Source organism: Metarhizium robertsii, assembly GCF_000187425.2.
Source record: "Metarhizium robertsii ARSEF 23 chromosome Unknown MAA_Scf_8, whole genome shotgun sequence".
Classification (NCBI taxonomy): domain Eukaryota; kingdom Fungi; phylum Ascomycota; class Sordariomycetes; order Hypocreales; family Clavicipitaceae; genus Metarhizium; species Metarhizium robertsii.
This window is the reverse complement of record NW_011942226.1, coordinates 1,693,902-1,714,893: the sequence shown is the minus strand read 5'-3', so window position 1 is coordinate 1,714,893 and position 20,992 is coordinate 1,693,902. Positions and strand designations below refer to the sequence as shown.

Genomic DNA, 20,992 nt, shown 5'->3' with positions numbered 1-20,992 from the left:
CGACGGAGGCGGGGGGGGCGAGGCGACGGCGAAAGCGACGGCGGCGGCGGAGCTGGGCCTCCTCCTTCTTCTTCTTCTTCTTCTCCTCCTCCCTCTCCTCCTCCTCGTCGGCTGCCATTATCTCATGTTAAATCGCCAAGTACAATACTGAAAATGGATGTATGCAATAGACTGACCCAGCTTTTTGATCTCCAGCCCTGCGTAATATTAGAACCAAGAGAAAGAATTATAGGTGCAGGCATTAGAACCAAGAGAAAGAATTATAGGTGCATGCATGAGACTTACGGGACTTCACGACGTCGAGGGCTGTGAAATCTGGTGTCAACTTCGATCCACTATAATAGATTCGTGTGTAATATATACCATGCTTTTCTGCAGCCCAGCCATGGGCCTCCTTGGCCCTCTCCTCGCCCGCTCCGGCCCAGCCATGGGCCTTCTTGGCCCGCTCCTCGCCCGCTCGCGCCCAATTATGGGCCTCCTTGGCCCGGGCTTCGGCCGCGACGGCCCGGGTGTTCGATTTCTAGTCGAACACGATACGGGACACGCCCCAAAAAATCCCCAAAATTACGCCGACTATAAAGGCGTAATCCCGCCCTGTCAGCGTCGTCGTCGTCGTCGTCGTCATCGTTGTCGTCGTCGTTGTCGTTGTCGTCGTTGGTGGTGGTGGTGGTGGTGGTGGTGCTGCTGCTAAGGACAAGGACAGGGACGGGGACAGGGAGAGTAGTGGTAATAGTGAAAGTGTTGGTGGTAGTGTTATTATATGTGGTGGAAGCCGTAGTTGTTATCGCTCTTTCCTTTCTGCCTTTAAGCAGGAAGGAGGGAATCGTTTCCCCAAGGCAAAGGCACTTATGGGTTTTACATCGTATCAAGTAAAGAGCTGTCCGCCCGAGTGTCGCTGTTGACCGGTATGCAGGAGGTGAAAACCCGTGGCAAGAACAGGCCACCTAGGAACAGGTCGTGGCCTGTCGAATCCAAAATTTACTTGGGGAAAGCGAGGCTTTGCGGCATGTAGACGTAACGCTGGCAAGCAACTTGCTGCATGGAGTTCGTGAGAAGCTTTTGGCGACCCCCCCAACGGCGTGAAATTTGATACCGTTGACCTGCAACAGACCTTTCGAGAGCCTCAATCTGTTGGGAAAAAAGGTGATATTCACAGGGTGTTAGTCGTGACGATTGCATCTTCTAGGGCTAGCTCAAATTAGGGTCAAGTTTGGATGGAGGGTCACGGCGGGGTTCTTCAGGGGCTCGACAAGGAGACAAAGGGGTCAATTTCCAGGTTTTTAAGTGTGTTCAGCAGAGATTTGCATCTATGATCAATATCATCAAATTCATGGAGTTGCGGCTTCCAAAACCCTCTCCAATAACGGCCATATTCGCTGTGTAAATTGCTGTTGTATTTCCAACTCAGTCAACTCGGCCGAATTCCCTTGGCCGCCTCCCTAGTAGGCCAACTGTTATGCACGATGCACATCTGGTGTGGTTACACTCAGACCAGACGTGAACTGCCAGCTGTGAACTTCTTCATTTCTTTCTCTGTAGAATCTAACGTTAGAATAATTGAGTAACGATGGACTCGTTCATTACACGTACCGTGCTTCTCACGCGCCTGGTCCTCTGCCGCGATTGCTTAGCGGTCCGCTTTCTAGTTCAAGTACCACCAGTCCACCTTATGAACGGCGGTTACGGCGCTGTATACCGTCACAGAGACGTTCTTCCTCTCTTCTATTATTATTGTCTTCGCTGTCGGCGTCAAGCTTCATGGGCAGAAAGCCTTGACGATGTCGGATCCTCCTCAACTTGATCTCTTGCAGCCGTTATTGACGTGGGCTAGCCTCTACGGGTAATATTTTTTTGAACGTGATTTGTCTGCTCGTTCAACACGTTACCGTTGTTTACGCGGGTTGGCATCCAGGGGGTTGACCTAGCAACGCCATGGAATCCTGCCATTAGGGGCGCTGGCCGCAGTGGCAGGGGCGGTGACAGGTGAGGGGAGACGAGGCGCGGGAGGCGAGGGAGGTGAGGGAGGCGGGGGAGGAGGAGGCGGAGGCGGCTGTTGCTGTTGCTGCTGCTGCCGCTGGGCGGCGTCGTACTCTGCCATTGTCTATTGTTAAATCGCCGAATAAAAGACTGGAAGATGTGTACATTAGACTGACCCAGCTTGTCTACTTCCAGAACTATGAATTATTAGAACAAATAAACATTGTAATATATGAGTGCATAAAACTTACCAAGCTTTCGCTGCTCCAGCTCTATATATTATCAGAATTAATAAACATAACAAAAAATGCGTGTATGGGACTTACCCCGCTTGAATTCGTCCTTGACTGTAGGATCAATGTTGGCACCAGTAATACAATAAAAAAAATGCGTGTATGGGGCTTACCCAGCTTTGCAATCTCCAAGTCTGTGGGATCAACGTTAGAACCAATGACATACGATAACCGATGCGTGTATAAGACTTGCCCAATTTCTTGCACTCCTTTTCTGTACAATCCAACGTTAGAATCAATAGAGTCATGATGGATTCGTGCATCGTACGTACCGTGCTTCTGTCACACGGAAATTGGCTGGTTACACAAGGGCTACGGTCACGGGATTAGGGCAGAAGGTCCTTACCGACTTCTTGTATAAATAGACGGCTTTAGACCCTCAAGGCCTTAAGGAAAACCAAGGACCTTTGATACCAAAGACTGTTATTAGATGAATTGAGTAATTGCTCCAAGCTAGGCCCTTGTCACAGCTTCTCTTTCGCCCGCTTGTCTGACTCCTAATTCATGCCAAGCTGGAACGACCCGAGGCAGAGGGTGATGGCCCCGAAAACCGTGAGAAAGATGTCTCTCAAGTCCATTGCAGCTGGTGATGGTGATGGTGGTGATGGTGATGGTGATGGTTGGCGATGGTGCTGTTATTGCCGTGGAGGCTGTAGTGGCCGTCGCTGTGACAAGGGCCTAGCTTGGAGCAATTTACTCAACTCATCTATAAAATATACCAATAATAACGCTCACCGCAACGGCGTAATCCCTCCCTGTCATCGTCATCGTCGTCGTCGTCGGTGGTGGTGGTAGTGGTGTTGTTATTGCTGCTGCTGCTGAGGACGGGGACGGGGACGGGGACGGGTGACGGTGGTGTTTGGTGGTTGGCGGTGATGGTGAAAGTGTCGAGCACTATCGGGGATACGCTGTATAAAACGCCGATGATTGTGGACACCGCCCTGGCGTAGTCCCTCATCGTTACCGTCTTCGTCGTCGTCGTCGGCTTCATGGGCAGAATACCTTAACAATGTTGAATCCTCCTTAACTCGATCCCTTGCAGCCGTTGTTAACGCGGGTTGGCATCGACGGGTGTTGTTTTGACGTGATGGTCTGCCTACTCAACACGGGCCAGACACATGGAAGCGAGTCCAATAGGTCGCTGCTGTCGCCGTCGTCGCATCGTGCCGCGCACTCCCGAGCCTGTTTTCCTACTATATCCAATGTCAAACCATGTAGTAATGATGGGTGCATGCATGAGACTTCCTCTAAGACTGGGGAATCTGATATTACCTTGGATAGAAGAATAATGGATTCGTGCATTGTACATACAGTGCTTCTCCTGGGCTCTAGTTGAGGCCAAGCTGGAATGCCGCGAAGGCAATGGTGATGGCCCCGAGGACGGTGAGAGCGATTTCTCTTGGTTCCATCATCGTGGCTGGTGGTGGTGATGGTGCTATGGTTGTTATTGGACGAAGACAATGAGGATGATGACGGTGACGGCGATGATGGGGGTTGTGGTTGTCGCGACCTCGTTGGAACAGGACAGAAACCGATCGAACTTGCTCATGGCAGGCTACTGTCTTCTCGGCAGCAGGTCTTTTTCCTTCCTCCTGTAAACCTTGTTCGTGCCGGGCAAGAGGACTTTCCTTGTCACTTTCCTTGTCCCTTTGCCAGGAGGCGGACCAGGACGGAGCGCACCAGACCATTCGAGGACGGCAAGAGCACGTCTGGATTTCACATGGCATTGACGAATCGCTTCATCGCCTCCATATTGTTTTCATCGTCGTGACCTTTGGTTTGCAGTATGGCATGCATTGTATCGTGGAATGTGTCCATGCATTTCCAAATATATTTGACGATATCGTAGTATACCAGGAAAGTAGCTCGATGAGTGCGAAAAAACATTTTATCCCTCCTCCGGTCGCTCTAGCCTTTGGTCTCTGATCCAAATATCTCAACGTTGGCGTCTTGGGAATAATTTTGCCATCCAATCAAAGGACTGTGGCCCGAGTCCCTCTATTAAGTGGCAGCTTTAGCCGCTGTATTGTCAAGTGTCAACAGCTGGCGGCACAAATAAGGCAGCTGTGGCCAATTGGCGCCAGACTTCACTTAAGGAGACATGGACCGGCCAGACATTTGGGTATTGTCTATTTTGCGCTGTTTAAATGCCAGTCATAACAGCACCCGCTTCCTTACGATGAAACTTGGGCCCTTTGTTCCGAGCTATTGCAAACCACTTCACAACTCCATCGCGTGGACCAGCTCGGGGCTTGTGGACAAAACCAGCGTTTTGCCAGCCATTAAACACCATACAGCAAATGATGGCACGGTATCCAGCCAAGATTCCATCCTCACGGAGTGAAGAGCATTTCATTTTCTTCACTTTGGCACCATGCTTTTTTTTGTATGTGGCGACGCATCCGACCCGCACCGCCAAGATTGACGATACGCCGAAGGTAAACTTGGACAAGGGAATTCCGTTCTTTTCGGCGGAAAGAGGCAAATTAACGACGTCTTCGCCCAAATCACCACAATGCAAAACAAAAGAGAGGAACGATAGCCTTCGACACCATCAGCAACCACAAGAAGCATCTCGTTTGAAGGGGGGACAAAAGCAGGTTCGTTGGCCTGGCCTTGTCTCCTCTCACAATTTTTTTCCTGCTACACAGCGGACAGTCTTGTTGCCTAGCACAAAGAAGCTTGACTGGAGGAAGGGAGAAGCTCCGCTAATAAGATGGCAGTAGCCTTTTCTGCGCACGAATTAACTCAGATAGCTTCCGTCCTTTCCTAACAAGGCGGCGGCCACGACGAGACCAATGACGACGACGACAATGGCAACGAGACGGGCGACGAGGCGGTCGGGTACTGCATCGTGTGGAATAAGGAGACAGATCACGTTAAAAATAACGCCCGTGGATGCTAACCCACGTTAATAACGGCTGCAAGGAATCGAGTTGAGTGGGATTCGACATCAACAACACCATGACCAACACCCGCGCCACTCCAGCCATAATAATGCTTGAGGAAGAATTTGCTGTAGAAATCCGAGCAGAGGCCGCTGAGAAGCGTTCCGAAGTCGCCGAGGCTTATGCCTTGTTGGCCGAAGCCGTGCTGTTGAGAAACGTAGTGCGTAAATACCCGAATTTTATCACTATTTTATGCATCTTAACGCTTCACAGAAGAGCAGGCAGCTGTCGAAATTCGGGCAATCGAAAAGTGAGACAATCGGAAAGCGCGGTACGTACATGAATTTATAATTTCACGCATATCAATATTCCACGGAGGAGGAGGAGGCGGCGGCGGCGGCGGCGGCAGCGGCAGTACGTGCTGCCGAAAGACATCGTGCATACAATACACGCGTCTATTATCAGTGCCACACTTTTGGATTTAGCTTGCTTCAGTATGAGTGTCAGGCTGGTTATCGGGTTTGACTACTGAACCAACTGGCATGAAGCAAGCAACATCCAGCAATCAAAGCCCATAGCCTAAGATCACCAATATCCAGGCTATAAATATCTACATCTTGGCTCTCTCTCTCTCTCTCTCTGTGCGGCCTCTGAAAATGATCCAGTATGTTGTCGGCTATTGCGAGCACCCGCTACCCTCATATCTTGTTACCAGCTCTTGTTACCTGTTACACGGAAATGGCTCTGTTATACAAGGTCTACGGTCACGAGACCTAGGGCAAAGTCCCTCACCGACTTCTGGTATTTAAAGACCCCGTTAGTCAACGAGGCCTTAAAGAAAACCAAGGACCTTTGATATCATAGACTGTTATTAGATGATTGAGCCAAATTGCTCCAAGCCCTCTAATCGAGCCCTTGTCACATTACCAGGTCTGAAAGGAACCTTCCTCGCTCGCTTTTTCCATTTCCTTGTAATCGATAGTCGTATCAGGGTCAATGTAACCGTCTTGATAATCAACGTCAATAGACTCAACATCTAGGCCCTCAAAATATTCCCTCCTAACATTCTCCTTCACGAGTGCTTCCCACCGCCTCTTCTTGTTCGTCCGACAGTCCGGGGTATCACACCAGAGGACATGCTGATTGTCCCGAGAGGAAAACTTGATTTGAAACCCTAGAAGGCCCAGCCATCCAAAGCTAGTAGGCTTCTGGACATACCACGAGTAGCGAAGCGAGAGAATGACTTGTCCCATGGCAAGATGCCACATGTATACCGCACCACAGATTCGACATTCGAGCGTCACTTGCCGTCCACACTCACATCCTTTGGGCCATGGGGCTTTCATGCCAAGGTGGTAAATGTCATGTTTTGCGAAGCAATTGCAGATGCCAGACTGAACAAACTTGCGAATCTCTCTATCGGCAGAAATGTGCGGGCACAGCCTGTGCTTGTGGTTGTGCAACGCATCTGCAACCAACTTGGACAGCCTTTCTTGAATGGCGGGCACAGTATGATCAGATCGACGCTCAAGGTCGAGTAAAGGCAGATCCCATCCATACCCTATATGCTGAGTCCAGTTCACCTCTGAATCCAGCGTAGCAGAGAACCGTGGGAATGCGGATCCGGTTTTCCAAAATCGACCGACCCTCGGTTGCGGCTGGTGTGACCGACGGGTGCATGCAATCTCACACGCCATGTCGGCGACAATGGTTTGGAAATCTATGAGGTCATGCCATGACAGTGACCTAACGAGAGTGTGATCGCACACCGTAAAGCGTTGGAGCCATCCAATGCAGATTTGCTCATTGGAGGGGACTCCATATGCTGCATTGTCCTCGGGGAAGACTGCCCTTGCGTGTAGAACACCACATCCGTGGCAATATTGCAAGCTGCGCAGCGTCTCTAATCTTTTTTCTATCGTCCCGCAATCTTCGGCCGCAAGGCAGGCGGTGCAATACATGTCATGATGTAGAGAATTGGCGACGTCGTTCCTCTGCGCGTGGGTGAGCAGAGATACATCAAGCCGCTTGTGATTTCCCGGTGATTCAGGTTCTCGGTGAAACTCTTTGAAGTAATGTGTATCAAAGAGTTTCATGAACCTGGTAGAAGTCTGGCGGAGGCAATACAAAGAGGGTGCCGGTAGATGTAACATGACTTCCAGCACAACTTCACTGGGCAATTCTAGGAGAGGGAATGCTGAACCGACTTCCTGCGCGTCCTCCACTGGGGAAGTGGCTGCCGTATCTTTCAAAAGATTGAGAAAATATCGCCGCATTACCATATAGGCCGCTTTGAGGGTCTCCAGTAAGAAATTCTGCAACGTCGATCTCCTTTTTACCCCTTGTCGCTCCTCCCCAACCGCAGCCTCCTCCATGATTGGGTTCTCCTCTCCAACTTGGTTCTCTTGTCTGTCCGAGTTCTTTACTGGAACTTGCTGTGATGAGTTGGAGACTTCAGTTGTAACGCCGCCCACTTCCAGAACAGGAACAGCTGGGGCATAAATCCCGGTATGATCGAAGAGAATGGGACCCTCAGCAACACGTTCCGTGAGACTGTCAAAAGATGTAGTACGCCTGAGTAAAGAAGGCCTGTCCATCGCGATAAGTTAGCTGCGTGGTCCCAGAGGCAGCTGATTGTTCTGATTGATGCCAGTGTTGACTGGTGTTGGGCAGAAGCACTCGGTATTTCCGCTTGTGATGTAAAGTTCGTAATACGACGGAGTGTCTGCAGCGAAATCGAGCTTCAAATCCTAAGTTAAACTTGCTTTGTAATGGGTCTTGAGAATCGAGTGTATCGAAATGACTTTGAGAACTACTTCTGGGTAGGTCAATTTTTTTTTCTCGACCAGGGGAGTAGACATCTTTATAATGATGGAAAAAGACTACGTGGTTTTAAGCCTCCAGTCTGCAGACACTACGGCTTTTCCAAGGTTATGCTGGTGTGAACCTACCATATTCTAGCGCCAAGGCTATTTTGAGTTGGTTTGTACAAAATGGAACCGTTCTTCACGCCTACTTTGTTGAATTCTATACGTGACCCTGTCGGGTCTGAAGTGACTTCCCCGTCGTTGAGCCTACTGAGTCATGGGAAGTGCCATTTCAAGCCTCAAGTCCTTAGACTGAAATAAAACTCAAAGCTAAAATGGAATAAATAGTAGCAATAGAAAATAAGCTCGGCACGTGGGCAAGATACGACGAGGCCAAACTGGCAGTCACAACGACGACGTGCCAGCCATTCCAAACAGCCTCTCTTTTCTCTCGGCAAACACAAGGTATACTTGGCCCCAAGTGCATTCCCACGGATGATTCCTCCTCAGATATGATCCACATCTGTCCATGTACTACTTCAGCACGGGAAACTATAATTCTAAGACGACCGCCTGGCAAGACTGGTGGCAGTACCGGGCTTTCTTAGACTCTAACATCGTCTGACGCCACAATTTCTTAGTGTACATGTACAAAACGCCACTCCCAGAATAATTAGATTCATAGACGACAAACAGAGACTTAAGCCGTATGCCACTAACGTACTCAGACACTCTTACTGTCACACGATCACACGAAGCCTACGACCACGTGTGACAAGGGCCTAGCTTGGAGCAATTACTCAATTCATCTAATAACAGTCTTTGGTATCAAAGGTCCTTGGTTTTCCTTAAGGCCTTGAGGGACCAAAGCCGTCTATTTATACAAGAAGTCGGTGAGAGCCTTCTGCCCTAATCCCGTGACCGTAGCCCTTGTGTAACCAACGCCATTTCCGTGTGACACCACGGGACCTAGAGCAGAAGATCTTTACTGACTTCTTGTATCAACAGGAGCTCTTTAATCAACCAAGCCTTAAAAAAGTCAAGGACTTTCAATACCAGAGACTACTATTAGATGAATAAAGCTACTGACCCTAAGCACTCACTGAGTCATTGTCACACTCACGCTCAGTCTTCCAATCAGCCAGTCTTGCCAAATTTATTCCAACGCCTGCACGGGCCCTTTAAAACGAGGCCGGCTAATTATGTCCGAATTTCCTCTCTTATTCTGAGTAGATTTTGGCTTGATGTCAGGCTTTGCCTCGGGCTCGGGGTCTGGCATTAGATCGGTCCCGTGTGATATTGTTGCGGCTGCGCTGGCAAGCCTCTTTTCCCTATTTCTGTATAGCCTGGTATCTGCCCTGGTTGAATACTTTTTTCCTATAGTAGCCCACAGTTACTGCTTACACCCACTCCCTATCAACATTCAAAATGAAGTTCCCAAGAGAAGGAAATTGTTCCTGCCAATCTGTGACAATCGTTCACTTTGTAAAGGTTTGGAACGATGGTTCCATTCATGTTAATAACTTGCTGATATCCAAGGTCCTTTGTTTCCCTTAAAGCCCCTGGTGTAGATGCCTTTATTTATACAAAGCGGCGGCGAGCCCTGAAACCTCGGGGCCTAATATATAACCTAGGCATCGAGCCCTTGGATAATCATCGCCAAACTCACGGGTCAGTCCGTGATGTGACGTGACTTCCGTGTAACACAATCACTTATTGTTACACGGAAAAGGCCCAATAGATCCTGAAGCCCAATAAAAGGGCTTCGCCGATAAAGGACCTATTAGTTACACAGATTAAACACGTGCGCGGGCAAGAGAGCTAGGTACAGCCGTTCCCTTTATGTATTTCCAGTCGTCACTTGTCCCTCCCTTCCAGTTGGAAAACCAAGGACCGTAACACCCTTCAAGGATATTACTGAATACAAGTTTTTTACGTCAAGCCCTGTATCAAGCCCTTGTCACACTTATGCTGATCTGCGCTGTCGTCTGTGTCCTTTATGTGTTGTTTCATCGACTCATGGCCTCTCAGCGGCATTGAAACTTGGGGTGTCCTCTGCAGCGTTTTTCGTGGCCTCCCTTGTATCATTGAGATGGAAGCTCACAACGTTACTGTGACACAGCCGAGGGTCACACTTACAGCTAGATATCTGCGGTATTTAGACAAGGGCTGCTATTGCTGCATCTTTTGCTACTCAACGGTCAAACCGATACCTGTCGTGACAAACTCAAATGAGGCGTCTACAATCTCAACCTTGTAGCATATCCTGTCGTATATCTGTCAATCAATGAGCTAGCACTTGTCTCTTGTTTAGTTCGGTCTAGTACCGCACTGGACGTTCTAAAAATAGAGGAAGAACTGTGGTCTTAATCACTTAACCTGTTTTGGGCGCTGATCCCATCCGGCAAATGTTCCCAAAGCGCCAGACACGAGTGTAGTTGCCTATTACTGATACCCGTGTTTCTTACGTGGTTTGTCCGTGATGATGGATCATTTACAAAAGTGACAGATGGCGTCTGGTGAGTGTCTGCTTTTCCGGGCCGCCAAACAATCCAGCCTGCTTCGGTGCCCAGTCTGTAGAAACTAACCAATAAAAACGTGTTTAAATATTGATGCCCAGGAAACGCTCGTTCGTGAAACCCTCCTTCAGCCTAGTGGAGCAAGCCGGGAAATTGACGCAGCAATAATTCAATGGCAAACGGCTGATCCTCTGCTGGGATGGCTCCGAAGGGAGCGGGTCGTCGGCGGCCTCGTCAAGTGGCATCTCAAGTTTCAACCCGCGTCTGCTGCCAACATCATGCAGCCATGCAGCTCGATTGGCGACAGCCAAGAAAAGTGCGTCATGACTGTATGGCCAATGCTACGTCGATGGAACAACGGCGGCGCATTGTAGTCGGGCTGAATCAGGCCGGACCGAGTTTCTGCCCAAAAAGGGAATAGCCGGGCTGTCGGTCTCGGCACATTCGGAGTAAGACGATGCGGGGGATCCGGGCAGAGAGGAAGGCGGTGAGACAAGAGTGTCAACTTCATTTGCCCAAGCTCAGCCCTTACAGGACCTTGTTCTAGAATACGAGACGTAGGGCCTGTAATGGGGTCGGCCACCGTACGTTGCCTCGTATACGAGACACCGGCCTGCTATGACGCATGCACGTAAGATCTGAGTGGTAATGCCAAGCCCGGACACTGGATATATAAGACGATCACATTTCTGTTCCTTTTCCCCTTCAGATAGCATTCAGCAGCACTTGAACCAGAACCATCTCTCTTCTTCAGATCTCAGTAAACTCAGGGTGACAATATGAAGGCCTCCGTCGTTGCATTCACCGCGCTCTTGGGCCTGGCCTCTGCCCAGAACGCCGTCGTCATGAACACTTGCCCCACGGCCATCTATGTCCAGTCTTTCCCCTATGATGGAAGTGCAGCCGGCCCTCTTACCACTGTTCAGCCTGGCAAGTCCTTCTCTGAGCCGTTCAGAGCTAGCGGTTCGGTATGTTTATCCCGATTGTCAAAGTCGCATGACTCCGCAACCAACTCTTCCCGTCCATGTCGCGGAAAATGCCGTCTGAATGATGCTAATCATGTGTGTAGACTGTCAAGATTGCCAAGACCAAGACGCTTGACAAGCCTTTGTTCTTTGGGTATTCATTCTCCTCAAACCCCGACTATGCGTACTGTGAGTTTCCACTGGGACTGGATGCCCCTTTTCGAGAATCTCTCTGACCTTGTATTCTAGATGAGTTCAGCACGGAATGGGGCAACCCGTTTGCCGCAAGCCACAACACTCTGACCCCAGGCGATGGCTGCGAAGTCTTTGACTGTCAGGCAAACGATGCGGGCTGCTACAGCACACCTGCCCACAAGAAAGTCTATGGCTGCCCTCAGCCAGTCAATCTGACTGCCCAACTTTGCAAGTAGATAACGTCGACGGCCATGATGTCAACGGTTGTGGTTCGGCGGTAGAAGTACAGCGGTAGCCATCAAAGAGGATTGTGAAGAGTCTGAGAACACATTGTATTATTAATGTTCCCGGATTGCACATGGCAGCAGGATGCAGCTTACATAAATCTATTTTTAAAGTATTTATTATATTTAAAATATTAAATTGGAGTTCTCTATCAGGTATTGGCTGTGTCAGCAAGGGCTTGCGCTCTCCGAACCAGATATTCAGCCTCAAGGAGCCATTACAGATATTCTTATCTGGTCTAGGCATGCTCAAAGTAGCCTCAAGAGGATAGTAGATACCGGATTAACTATACATAATACTCTGGGAATTTATTCGGCTAAGTGTAGGACTCGTTTAATTTATCCTAGTTAAGCTTGATATTTGCCTTGAAATGTTCTAGGTTCGGGTGTTTTCCGCTGTTAACTTCTATTCCTTTAACTTATTTATTAAACTTAATAAAATTGGTAGTATTAGCAGCAACAATTACAAGGGTTGTAGGACAGGGGTCAAGTTATTAATTTAGTAGCATAGCCCACTATTATTATCTTAGCCGCAGAGCTCCTTCCGTAAAAGCAGACATCTTCCTGCCAGATTAAGCAGTAAGACTTTCCGCTATTCAGCGGAAAGGAGTGCATTATTTCACGGAAGCGGGATCGCGTCCAGTGCACTTATTTGATTAATAAAAAGTGCCATGTCCAGATGTCAACTTGCAGCTTACCTATAAGTACCTCGGTAGGTAATAGTTGACCAGACATATCTGGTAACTGTCCAGGCGGTGTCGTGTGCTGCAAAGCGCTGTAAAATGAGCCAAGTTGGCGCCTTGGGCACGTCGGCCTCGATCGATAAGAATTCAATGTTCGCTTCATGTCCATGACCCTGGTATTTCCTGAGGCACCGACATCGAGGAGACCCATAAATATCAAGGTGACGCTCATCGAACGGCGCGTAGGCATCAATCAGCCCTTTTCACCACAACTTGGGCGTCATATCCTGTATCAACAGAATAAAGTCTTTCAAGACCTTGACGCGTTCCTGGAAAACCCCAAGAGCCATTCATCCTCCCAAAAGCAGTCAAATCGCTTTACCATCCCGCACAAGGCGCCATTCTCTTCATTCATGCGCAATCAGGCCAGGACAAGGCCCGGCACAGGCATACCGCGACCAGTATCACTGGATTGACGGCGCCGAGTCCCTCGAAAAATACACACGCGGTGGCTACCATCCGGTCATGATTGGGGACGTACTCAACAAGCGCTACCAAATTGTCGATAAGCTAGGTCACGGGGGATATTCAACCGTTTGGCTTGCGCGCGACACCTAGCAAGAGCTTTACGTCGCCCTCAAAGTCGGCATCTCAGATTCGAGGCTGCACGAGACCGCGGTCCTAAAAAGGCTCACCGACCTCAAGCCTCGCACCTCGTCAGATCCTGTCACTTCATCAGGATACGATGCTATTCCCCGGCTCCTCGATGAATTTACCGTCCGCGGCCCCAACGGAACGCACCCGTGTTACGCAACTACTCCCGCCCAATGTTCTCTCAGCGATGCTTCCCGTCATTCCCTGTTCAGGCTAGAGGTAGCAAGGGCTCTATCTGTGAAGCTCGTGTCGGCGGTCGCATACATGCACAGCCGGGGCTATATTCACGGAGGTTTGTCTCATGCCGCCCACGCCTACTCCGACACCCCTTGCAACTGTTCCTAACGCCTCACCCCTGCTAGATATTCACCTCGGCAACGCCATGCTCAAATCTCCATCCAGCCTAAACAGCCTTTCTGTCGAGCAGCTGCACGAAAAGTACGGACGCCCAGAGACCGTCGCCGTCTCCCGCGTCGACGGAGCCCCTCTGCCGCATAATATCCCCGAAAAGGCGGTTCTGCCACTCTATCTCGGCAAAAAAGCCCACGAAATGTCTCTACCAGAGACGCGCCTGATTCTCGCTGACTTTGGCGAGGCATTCGCTCCCGCGTCCAGCACACGCCCCTGCGAAGACTGTCGGTCACCGTTGGCCGCCCGGCCGCCCGAAGCGCGCTTCGAGCCGCTATCACCACTTTCATTCTCCGCCGATATTTGGTGTCTCGCCATCACCATGTGGAAACTCGTCGCCATGAAGCCCCTCTTTAGTGATGAATTTATTCCACCCGACGCGGTGGTCGCACAGCAAGTAGACGTGTTGGGTCCCTTGCCACACCCTTGGTGGCGGCGCTGGGAGCAGCGGCATCAATTCTTCGAGGAGGACGGAAATTCCACTCAAGGAGAATACGCATCGCCTCCTCTCGGCGAAGCATTCGACGCCTGGGTCCAAAAGTACCGGAAAGAATTCAAGGTGGGCGTGTTCTCGCAAGGAGAAAAGACGGCGTTTCTACAATTGCTGCGCCAGATGCTGTCGTTTGATCCAAAGGACCGGCCAACGGCCGCAGAGGTGCTAGAGTCAGATTGGGTAGTCGAGTGGGCGAGGCCAGACTTTGAACGGAGCATCAAGTAGGCATCCATGCTTGGCTTCTTCACAACTGCGCAATTACGGCCACAGCAATCGTGTCGTGGGCGAGGAGCTTCATAGAGATACGGACACGACGGAGAGCACGGGGGTGCGAGAACCGATTAGCTCTCAGCATTGAGGTATGTTGGAATTTCGCATTGGGCGTGCGTGACCCTGCGACGGGCGGCAAGACGGACTCAGCCGTGCCTACGATGCTGGATGCATGCCGGCGCCCAATAGCTTCAGCCGGGCTTTCTATCGGGATTAGATGGCAGGTCAAGCCCATCAAGGAGGCGCAGCCCACTGGTAACCGCCCCGAGTGCATACAGCCATCAATGCCAAATATCAAGCACGCCACTCCCTCATGAGCATTCTCATCGAATACGACAACGACTCAGGATTGGCCTCGGGCTGGGCACTGGCAAGAGTTTTAATAAGAACATGTCAAAGAGCTGGGCACAACTTGATCCCGAACAGGACGGCACATCAAATGACTCAAGGGCATAACTTTTCATTTGACGTTTTCTTTCAGCATAAGCCAGCACAGTTCCCAGTATACCGGTACAGTCTGCGGCAGAATATATTTACCCATCGACAAGTACACACCAATATGCCATAATACAGTATAGTATAGAGCGTGATGGCCCTGTACCTGATTTGGCCAAATACTTTTTGCCTCCCACTGTATATCCGACGTGTCTTCCTCCGCTCATCACATGTAGTGTCGAACAATAGCCACATGCAACGCTACATTATACGCATGGAACTCAAGACCCAAGCAACCTCTCATCATTGACGTAATTCATCTAGCCAAATGAACAATATTACATGACAAAAAGCAGGTTTGTATCTAAGGGGTTGTTAGTATTGGTGTGTGGGAAAAGACAGGCACGAGGTCAACGTACCCAGTGGATGGCTGCAGGATAGCTGAGGCTTCTGAGTATACTTGGATGCAAGGATATCTCGAACGCTGTTCAAGAGCTCGACATAGCTCTGCTTAGGGTTCTGTTTAAGGGCAGTAATGAAAGCCCAAGACATGGCACCAGTTGCCTGGTTGGCAATTGTGGCATCGGCACTGAAAACACACGGGTTAGCACGTATAACTGCGGCAGGTCGCATTCCATGTGGAACTTACGATGTCTGGTCATCCTTGCTTCCGGACCACATAATCACATCGGCAGGCGACGTTCGGGTCTCCATGGTCTTGTTGTATGCATCATCTCCCTTGAATGCAGTCTTTGCGAAACCAAAGACGGTGCTTGCAACCCCCGCCATGTCGCCACGTGCATAGGATCCCAGTGCGCTCAGGAGACCTTGGCCAGCTTCCTTGGCAAGGTTGGGCTCTTTCAATACACCCTTGGTAGAGTAGACATATGGCAGGTCCATCGCCGTGGCCGAGTGGCAAGAGTCAAAAATAGCTGTCAAGCGCACACCTGGCTGCAGGGGTTTGACCAAGCGAGCGTGAATTTCGTCATCAACAATGTGTCCCACTTGCTGGTGATCGACAGGGTAAATGACCTCGTCAAAGCCATCGTCTTCGTCGCCGTCGAGATCCTCGGTCTGACCACCGTGGCCTGATATAGACTATGGTGAGCACTGCATCATGGGTATGAGACACGGAATTACACTTACCAGAGTAGTGGAAGAAGAGCGCGTCGTTGGGGCGAGCATCCTTGACGAGCCATCCCATGGCGCGAATCATGTTGTCCTTGGTAGGTCGCATAACGGGATTTTGTTGATCGTCGGTCAAGATGACCATGTCCTCCCGCTTGTAGCCATATCTTTCGATCAAGAAATTGGACACGTTGTGGACGTCGTTGATACACCCGCGAAGCTCTCCCTTTTGTCCAAAGTAGTTGATTCCAATCAACAAGGCCTTTCGACGACCAGTACAGTTGGAGTACTGGAATGTATAGCCTTGGGGAGCACCGTGGCCAAACTGCTGGGGGGCACTGGGGGGAGGGGGGCCGGCGTGCGCGCGGTAGGCATAGGTGCCTCCTTGCATCGGATATCCGTAAGCATCATATCCGGGCGGCGGTGGATTGGCCGGCGGAGGACGGGCATACTGAGGCTGGGGACTGTGACCGTAGCCTTGGGGCGGCCCGGATGGCGGACGCGGGCCTGGAGGAGGAGGACCATAGTTCCCCTGGGGAGGACCGTAATTACCGGGAGGTGGTGAATTGTACTGGCCTGGGGGAGGGCCGTAATTTCCCTGGGGAGGACCATATTGACCCTGAGGAGGGCCTTGAGGGGGGCCGCCGTAGTTTCCATAGCCGTAGCCAAAGCCAGGGCCTTGGCCCTGAGGGAAACCTCCTCCGCCACCGTGATGCTGCGCAGCACCGTAGCGTCCTTGGCCAGGATAGCCAGACATGGTGGTTGCGATGTATGTACGCGTGTGTCGTCGAGAAGAAAGCCGAATACGATGTTGCCAAGTACGCGCAATGTGATGCGCTGAAAGTCTCAAGTCGATCTAGGCGATGTGTAGAACAATTATCAAGGTCGGCAGCGACGTGAAGATGGGATTTCCAAGGTGCTTCAGGCTTTAGGTTGAGTGTCGCCTCGCGAACGAGTTATCGATGCTGACTTGGGTGCAAGCTTCTCAGCCCGGGCCGTGGGCCGAGGAGGGATGGGCAGGTTCGACGTTGGCGATGGCGGTTAAATGGGCCGGTGAGCGGTGGTGCGCGCAGGACTGGCAAAGTTGCAAACGCAGGTATAGACACAGGACGGCCGCGATGAGGAAGAAAGGAAGGCCAGGCTGTCTCTCTGGCAAAGGAAGCAAGAAGAAGGTGGTGGATGAGGCACTTGGCATGACGATGGCGATGGCGACGCGGATGGTGGTTGCCCCGCCCCCACCTCTTTAGGAAAGCGCTGCTCAGCCCCATGATGTGACCAAAACATTCTGAACATGCTGAGACACCTCACATGTGCAGGGTGCACACTGCCAAACACCCAAACATCTGCGAGTAGTCATGGACGGGCGGGATCAAGCGTGGATCAGCCGCGCACTTTGGCAAGGGAGGAGTTCCCGAGGTCTTGGCAGCACGACCACGCTCCAACAGCTTTACCCAACATGTCCTCTCTCGACTCCTGCCTGACCTTGGTCTGCCTGGCCATGGCTAGAGCGTGGCGTGAGAACAAGTTGGCCCTCTTGTTCAATGTTCCCTTTGTCACCCTCATCACCGCCTTGCAACACCCCACCAACTTCATGACCAACTGCCGCTCCAATGCTCGGCTTTGTTCCAAGGGGCTATTCGGGCGTTCGGGGCTGTGCTCACCCAGTGGATCTGCAACCTGAACAGTTGCCCGTCTGCATCTGCATTGTCAGAAGTGCCCAGCCGATACGTGTCGCGACAATAAGTGTTCGGTGCTGATTCATGGCCGGCCGACGCTATGCAGCCTTGGAGGTTGTTGGGGCCGTCGTCATGACAAACTAACTTGATGGAGCGGCCCGTTTGGACGTATGCACCAGGGCCAGAATCTGACCTTTCAGGCCCTCTGGACCCTTGGGACCCTGGACCTTTCCAGTCCGAGGCGCCAACATCATTGCTTGTCGTCTCGAATGTCCCGCATTCACTGAGCTCGACTGTGATTGACCCCTCGTCCTCGTCCACCTAGTCCCAGTGCCTCCAACCAAGACCACCCACGCTTCGTTGCAGTGCGGGAGGGATCCAACAGGGGGCTTGGGGATAAAATACTCTTCTCTTCACCTCTTTCCCGAATCCTCCGTCCTTCCTGCAGCGGTACTTTTTTCCTGATGCTCTAATTCTCTGCTTCGAGCGTTGTATTTCGTCGACATCATCTGCACCAACGCGCCGTCACAATGTCGTTCCAGGGCATGACCAACCAGTTTGGCAATATGGGATTTGGCGGCCCCCCTCAGCCCGGTTTGTCTCTTCTTGGACGCAACGCAACTTTTACTGCCGCTTGCTTACCATGGTCTACCTCGCAGATAATAACTATGGAGGCTATGGCCAGTACAGCGCAAACCAAGGCGGTCCTCCGCCCCCCCAACCTTCCTACCAACCACCATCCGACAAGCCGCCACTGCCCCAGGGATGGACTCCCTACTTTGACCAGCAACACCAACGTTGGTTCTACGTAGAGGAGTCTACGGGCAGGACGCAGTGGGAAGCACCGGGCTACAGTCCGCCGCCCATGCAAAGCCCTCCCGTGCAGAGCCCTCCGGCCCAGGGAGGCTACGGGCCTCCTGCTGGTCCCCCTCCACCAGGAGGAGCTTATAATGGAGATGGCCAAGGTCAGACCAAAGGCGACAAGAAAGAAAAGAAGGGCAGCGGCGCAGGAGGCCTGCTTCTTGGTGCTGCTGGCGGCCTTGCAGCAGGCGCCATTGGTGGAGCTGTTCTTCACCACGCTCTCCACGGAAGCGACAGCGACAGCAGCGACGACGAAAAACCCCATCACTCATCATATGCTGCCCCTGCCGCTGCCGAAGCTGCAGCTCCGTCTGTGACCAATATCTATCATACCGAATACGTCACGTACAACGAGCCGCCACCAGCAATGTATGCCGCCAACCGGTACGACAGTGACCGGGAGTCTCTTGACGAGGCTCGAGCAGACGTCTACGAAGCTCGTGAAAACTACCAGCAGGCACTGGAGGACGCTGCTAGCTCCAGCGCCAGCAGCAGCGAGATAGAAGCGCTGGAGGAAGCTCGGGAGGAGCTGTATGAAGCCGAGGAAGAATACGCAGAGGAGTTTGATGAGTATTATGAGGACTAAGGGCTTTGTGCTCTGGTTGTGTAGCATATATGATACCAAGCATTGAGCGTTGACGGCCAAATCATCAAGCAAGTTGTGTTAGTTCAGAATGCAAGTTGAATGGAAAAAGTCGAATTTGAGAGACAAGAAGGGTCCATGCACTTGGGCTGCCCACCAGGCTAACGTCTCGCTAAGTCTGTGACAGTCTGGATGGCATAAAATGTGTGAATAGTGCGTGTTCAAACCTGCGGAGCACACAATCAGTAGTATTCCTCCACGAAGGAAACTCCAAGACTGCGTTTACCAGCACTCTCATTCCGCAGTCCAAGATGAATGCAAAGCAGCCCATCGGGACTGGACAACGGCTGAGCTAGCGCATCCCACTGTGGTATATGTGAGTTTGTGGGAAAGTTTACATCTTGGTTGACTCTTTATTAAATAGCGGGAAGGAGACTCATGTCGTCGCGGTGGACAGCCGCGTACGTCGTAGTCGTCGGTGTTTCACACAACGCAAACAACCGCTTTACAGGATTAAAGCACCAGCTGGCCAAGTATTCTGACGGGATACGACCTGGGCCCCATTGTTTCGAGGCGGAACGGAGGGACTTCTAGATCTTTCAGGATGCGGTGTCACGGTACACGTTGGGAAGCGCGAGACGCCGTCTTCGGCGTGTGCATGTGTGCTATCTCAGGTGGTGAGATGGGGGGAGTAGGTTTCGCTGCAAACCAAGGCTGTGCAAGTCTGGTCTGCATGTGTAGTCTAAATCTCGAGTGACTTGCGAAAAGGGCGTCTCCAGAGCCCACTAGACTGTCCATGTCTCGGACGGTATGATGCTTTCGGTGCAGCACGCCTCTGTTTTGGGCGACACGGACCGTCTGTCCAGTGTCGACAGTACTGACGACGTTGTGGGCGGGTCGCTGTGCCGCATTCATGCCTTTGACGTCTTTGCGAATTTTCCGTCGGGAACGATACAAGCGTCCGGTTTTGGGTTGCGGTGTTGTTTTTATGCGAAGGGGGTGCTGGGACGCAAAGGTGTCAAGTGCGGCAGTTTGTCTCTTATACATGGCACTGTGCTGAAGTCCTTAAATAAAGTACTTAAAGGCATGAAACAGGCCCAGTACATACGGGTCAACTAGCTTCATGTTAGTATCGGTCGCCAGTCCCTCCATTCCAGAGGGCTCAAACTGGTCCACCGCGAGTTCTAGGTTGCACAGTGGACAAGATTCAGTGAGGCTTCAAGAGAACCGTGATGGCATTTCCACTACGCTTCTGTCAAGGTTGCCGTCGTATGGTCGGTATTCGTATTCTGTCTGCGGATAGTGGTGCCAAGTTGGCTCTAGCATTTGGAATTCCTTCAATGTTCCTTGGCCTAATCCCATTCAACTAGCAGAGGCGTTGCAGGGTGCAGATGGACTCCGGAGTCTGATTGGCTCATGCATCTATTGCAAGCACGCCGTGAGCTCAGATCTGGAACCAGTGGCATTCTCATTCATGGGACCGAGTGCAATGCAGCGACGTATTCGGCAAGACTTACAGAAGAGTCCAGTCGACTTGATTCGCAGCCATCTGCTATGAGCAAACGCGGCACGATTCAAGGATCGTAATTCACACGGGCCTCCTAATCCGTACTATCTGTCAAAACTCTCCAATGACATGCATCACCGACAGTGAGAGGCAAAAAGTATAGCCAGATCAGGTAGTTACCTGGCAATGAAGCTCCATATTATAAAATAGTATTCTAGCATTGAGTTTATACTTCTCTCTGGTACGACCCACCATTGACGTGTGATGAACCCCTGCGAACCCCAGATCGGCTGAACATGTCCAACCCTCCCCAACTACACAATCCAGTCCAGCATCGTACTCGGAACGCACCCGATCGCCCCTTGA

The 20,992-nt window shown here is 51.3% G+C and overlaps 6 protein-coding genes across 6 annotated transcripts; 3 read left to right on the top strand and 3 right to left on the bottom strand.

The window, feature by feature from the left end:
* Positions 1-1,921: 1,921 nt before the first annotated feature.
* Positions 1,922-3,261, bottom strand: MAA_09782 (uncharacterized protein; the record flags this gene model as incomplete). The annotated part of the gene is made up of 7 exons (XM_007827780.2): positions 1,922-2,091; positions 2,154-2,174; positions 2,229-2,249; positions 2,304-2,324; positions 2,384-2,404; positions 2,437-2,484; positions 3,006-3,261. 7 exons carry the CDS (start codon positions 3,259-3,261, stop codon positions 1,922-1,924), a joined length of 558 nt encoding a protein of 185 aa, XP_007825971.2.
* Positions 3,262-6,081: 2,820 nt separating this feature from the next.
* MAA_09783 (F-box domain, cyclin-like protein) lies at positions 6,082-7,755 on the bottom strand (the record flags this gene model as incomplete). Its single annotated transcript, XM_007827781.1, has 1 exon — positions 6,082-7,755. One exon carries the CDS (start codon positions 7,753-7,755, stop codon positions 6,082-6,084), a length of 1,674 nt encoding a protein of 557 aa, XP_007825972.1.
* A 3,508-nt stretch (positions 7,756-11,263) lies between these two features.
* On the top strand, positions 11,264-11,880 carry MAA_09784 (16 kDa allergen; the record flags this gene model as incomplete). The annotated part of the gene is made up of 3 exons (XM_007827782.1): positions 11,264-11,452; positions 11,554-11,638; positions 11,699-11,880. The coding sequence occupies 3 exons, from the start codon at positions 11,264-11,266 to the stop codon at positions 11,878-11,880; spliced, it is 456 nt and encodes a 151-aa protein (XP_007825973.1).
* A 1,767-nt stretch (positions 11,881-13,647) lies between these two features.
* On the top strand, positions 13,648-14,391 carry MAA_09785 (protein kinase domain-containing protein; the record flags this gene model as incomplete). Its single annotated transcript, XM_007827783.2, has 1 exon — positions 13,648-14,391. One exon carries the CDS (start codon positions 13,648-13,650, stop codon positions 14,389-14,391), a length of 744 nt encoding a protein of 247 aa, XP_007825974.2.
* An 818-nt stretch (positions 14,392-15,209) lies between these two features.
* MAA_09786 (metacaspase CasA) lies at positions 15,210-16,756 on the bottom strand (the record flags this gene model as incomplete). Its single annotated transcript, XM_007827784.1, has 4 exons — positions 15,210-15,235; positions 15,291-15,460; positions 15,521-15,959; positions 16,018-16,756. The coding sequence occupies 4 exons, from the start codon at positions 16,754-16,756 to the stop codon at positions 15,210-15,212; spliced, it is 1,374 nt and encodes a 457-aa protein (XP_007825975.1).
* Positions 16,757-18,205: 1,449 nt separating this feature from the next.
* Positions 18,206-19,122, top strand: MAA_09787 (WW/Rsp5/WWP; the record flags this gene model as incomplete). Its single annotated transcript, XM_007827785.2, has 2 exons — positions 18,206-18,269; positions 18,335-19,122. The coding sequence occupies 2 exons, from the start codon at positions 18,206-18,208 to the stop codon at positions 19,120-19,122; spliced, it is 852 nt and encodes a 283-aa protein (XP_007825976.2).
* Between the last annotated feature and the right edge of the window lie 1,870 nt (positions 19,123-20,992).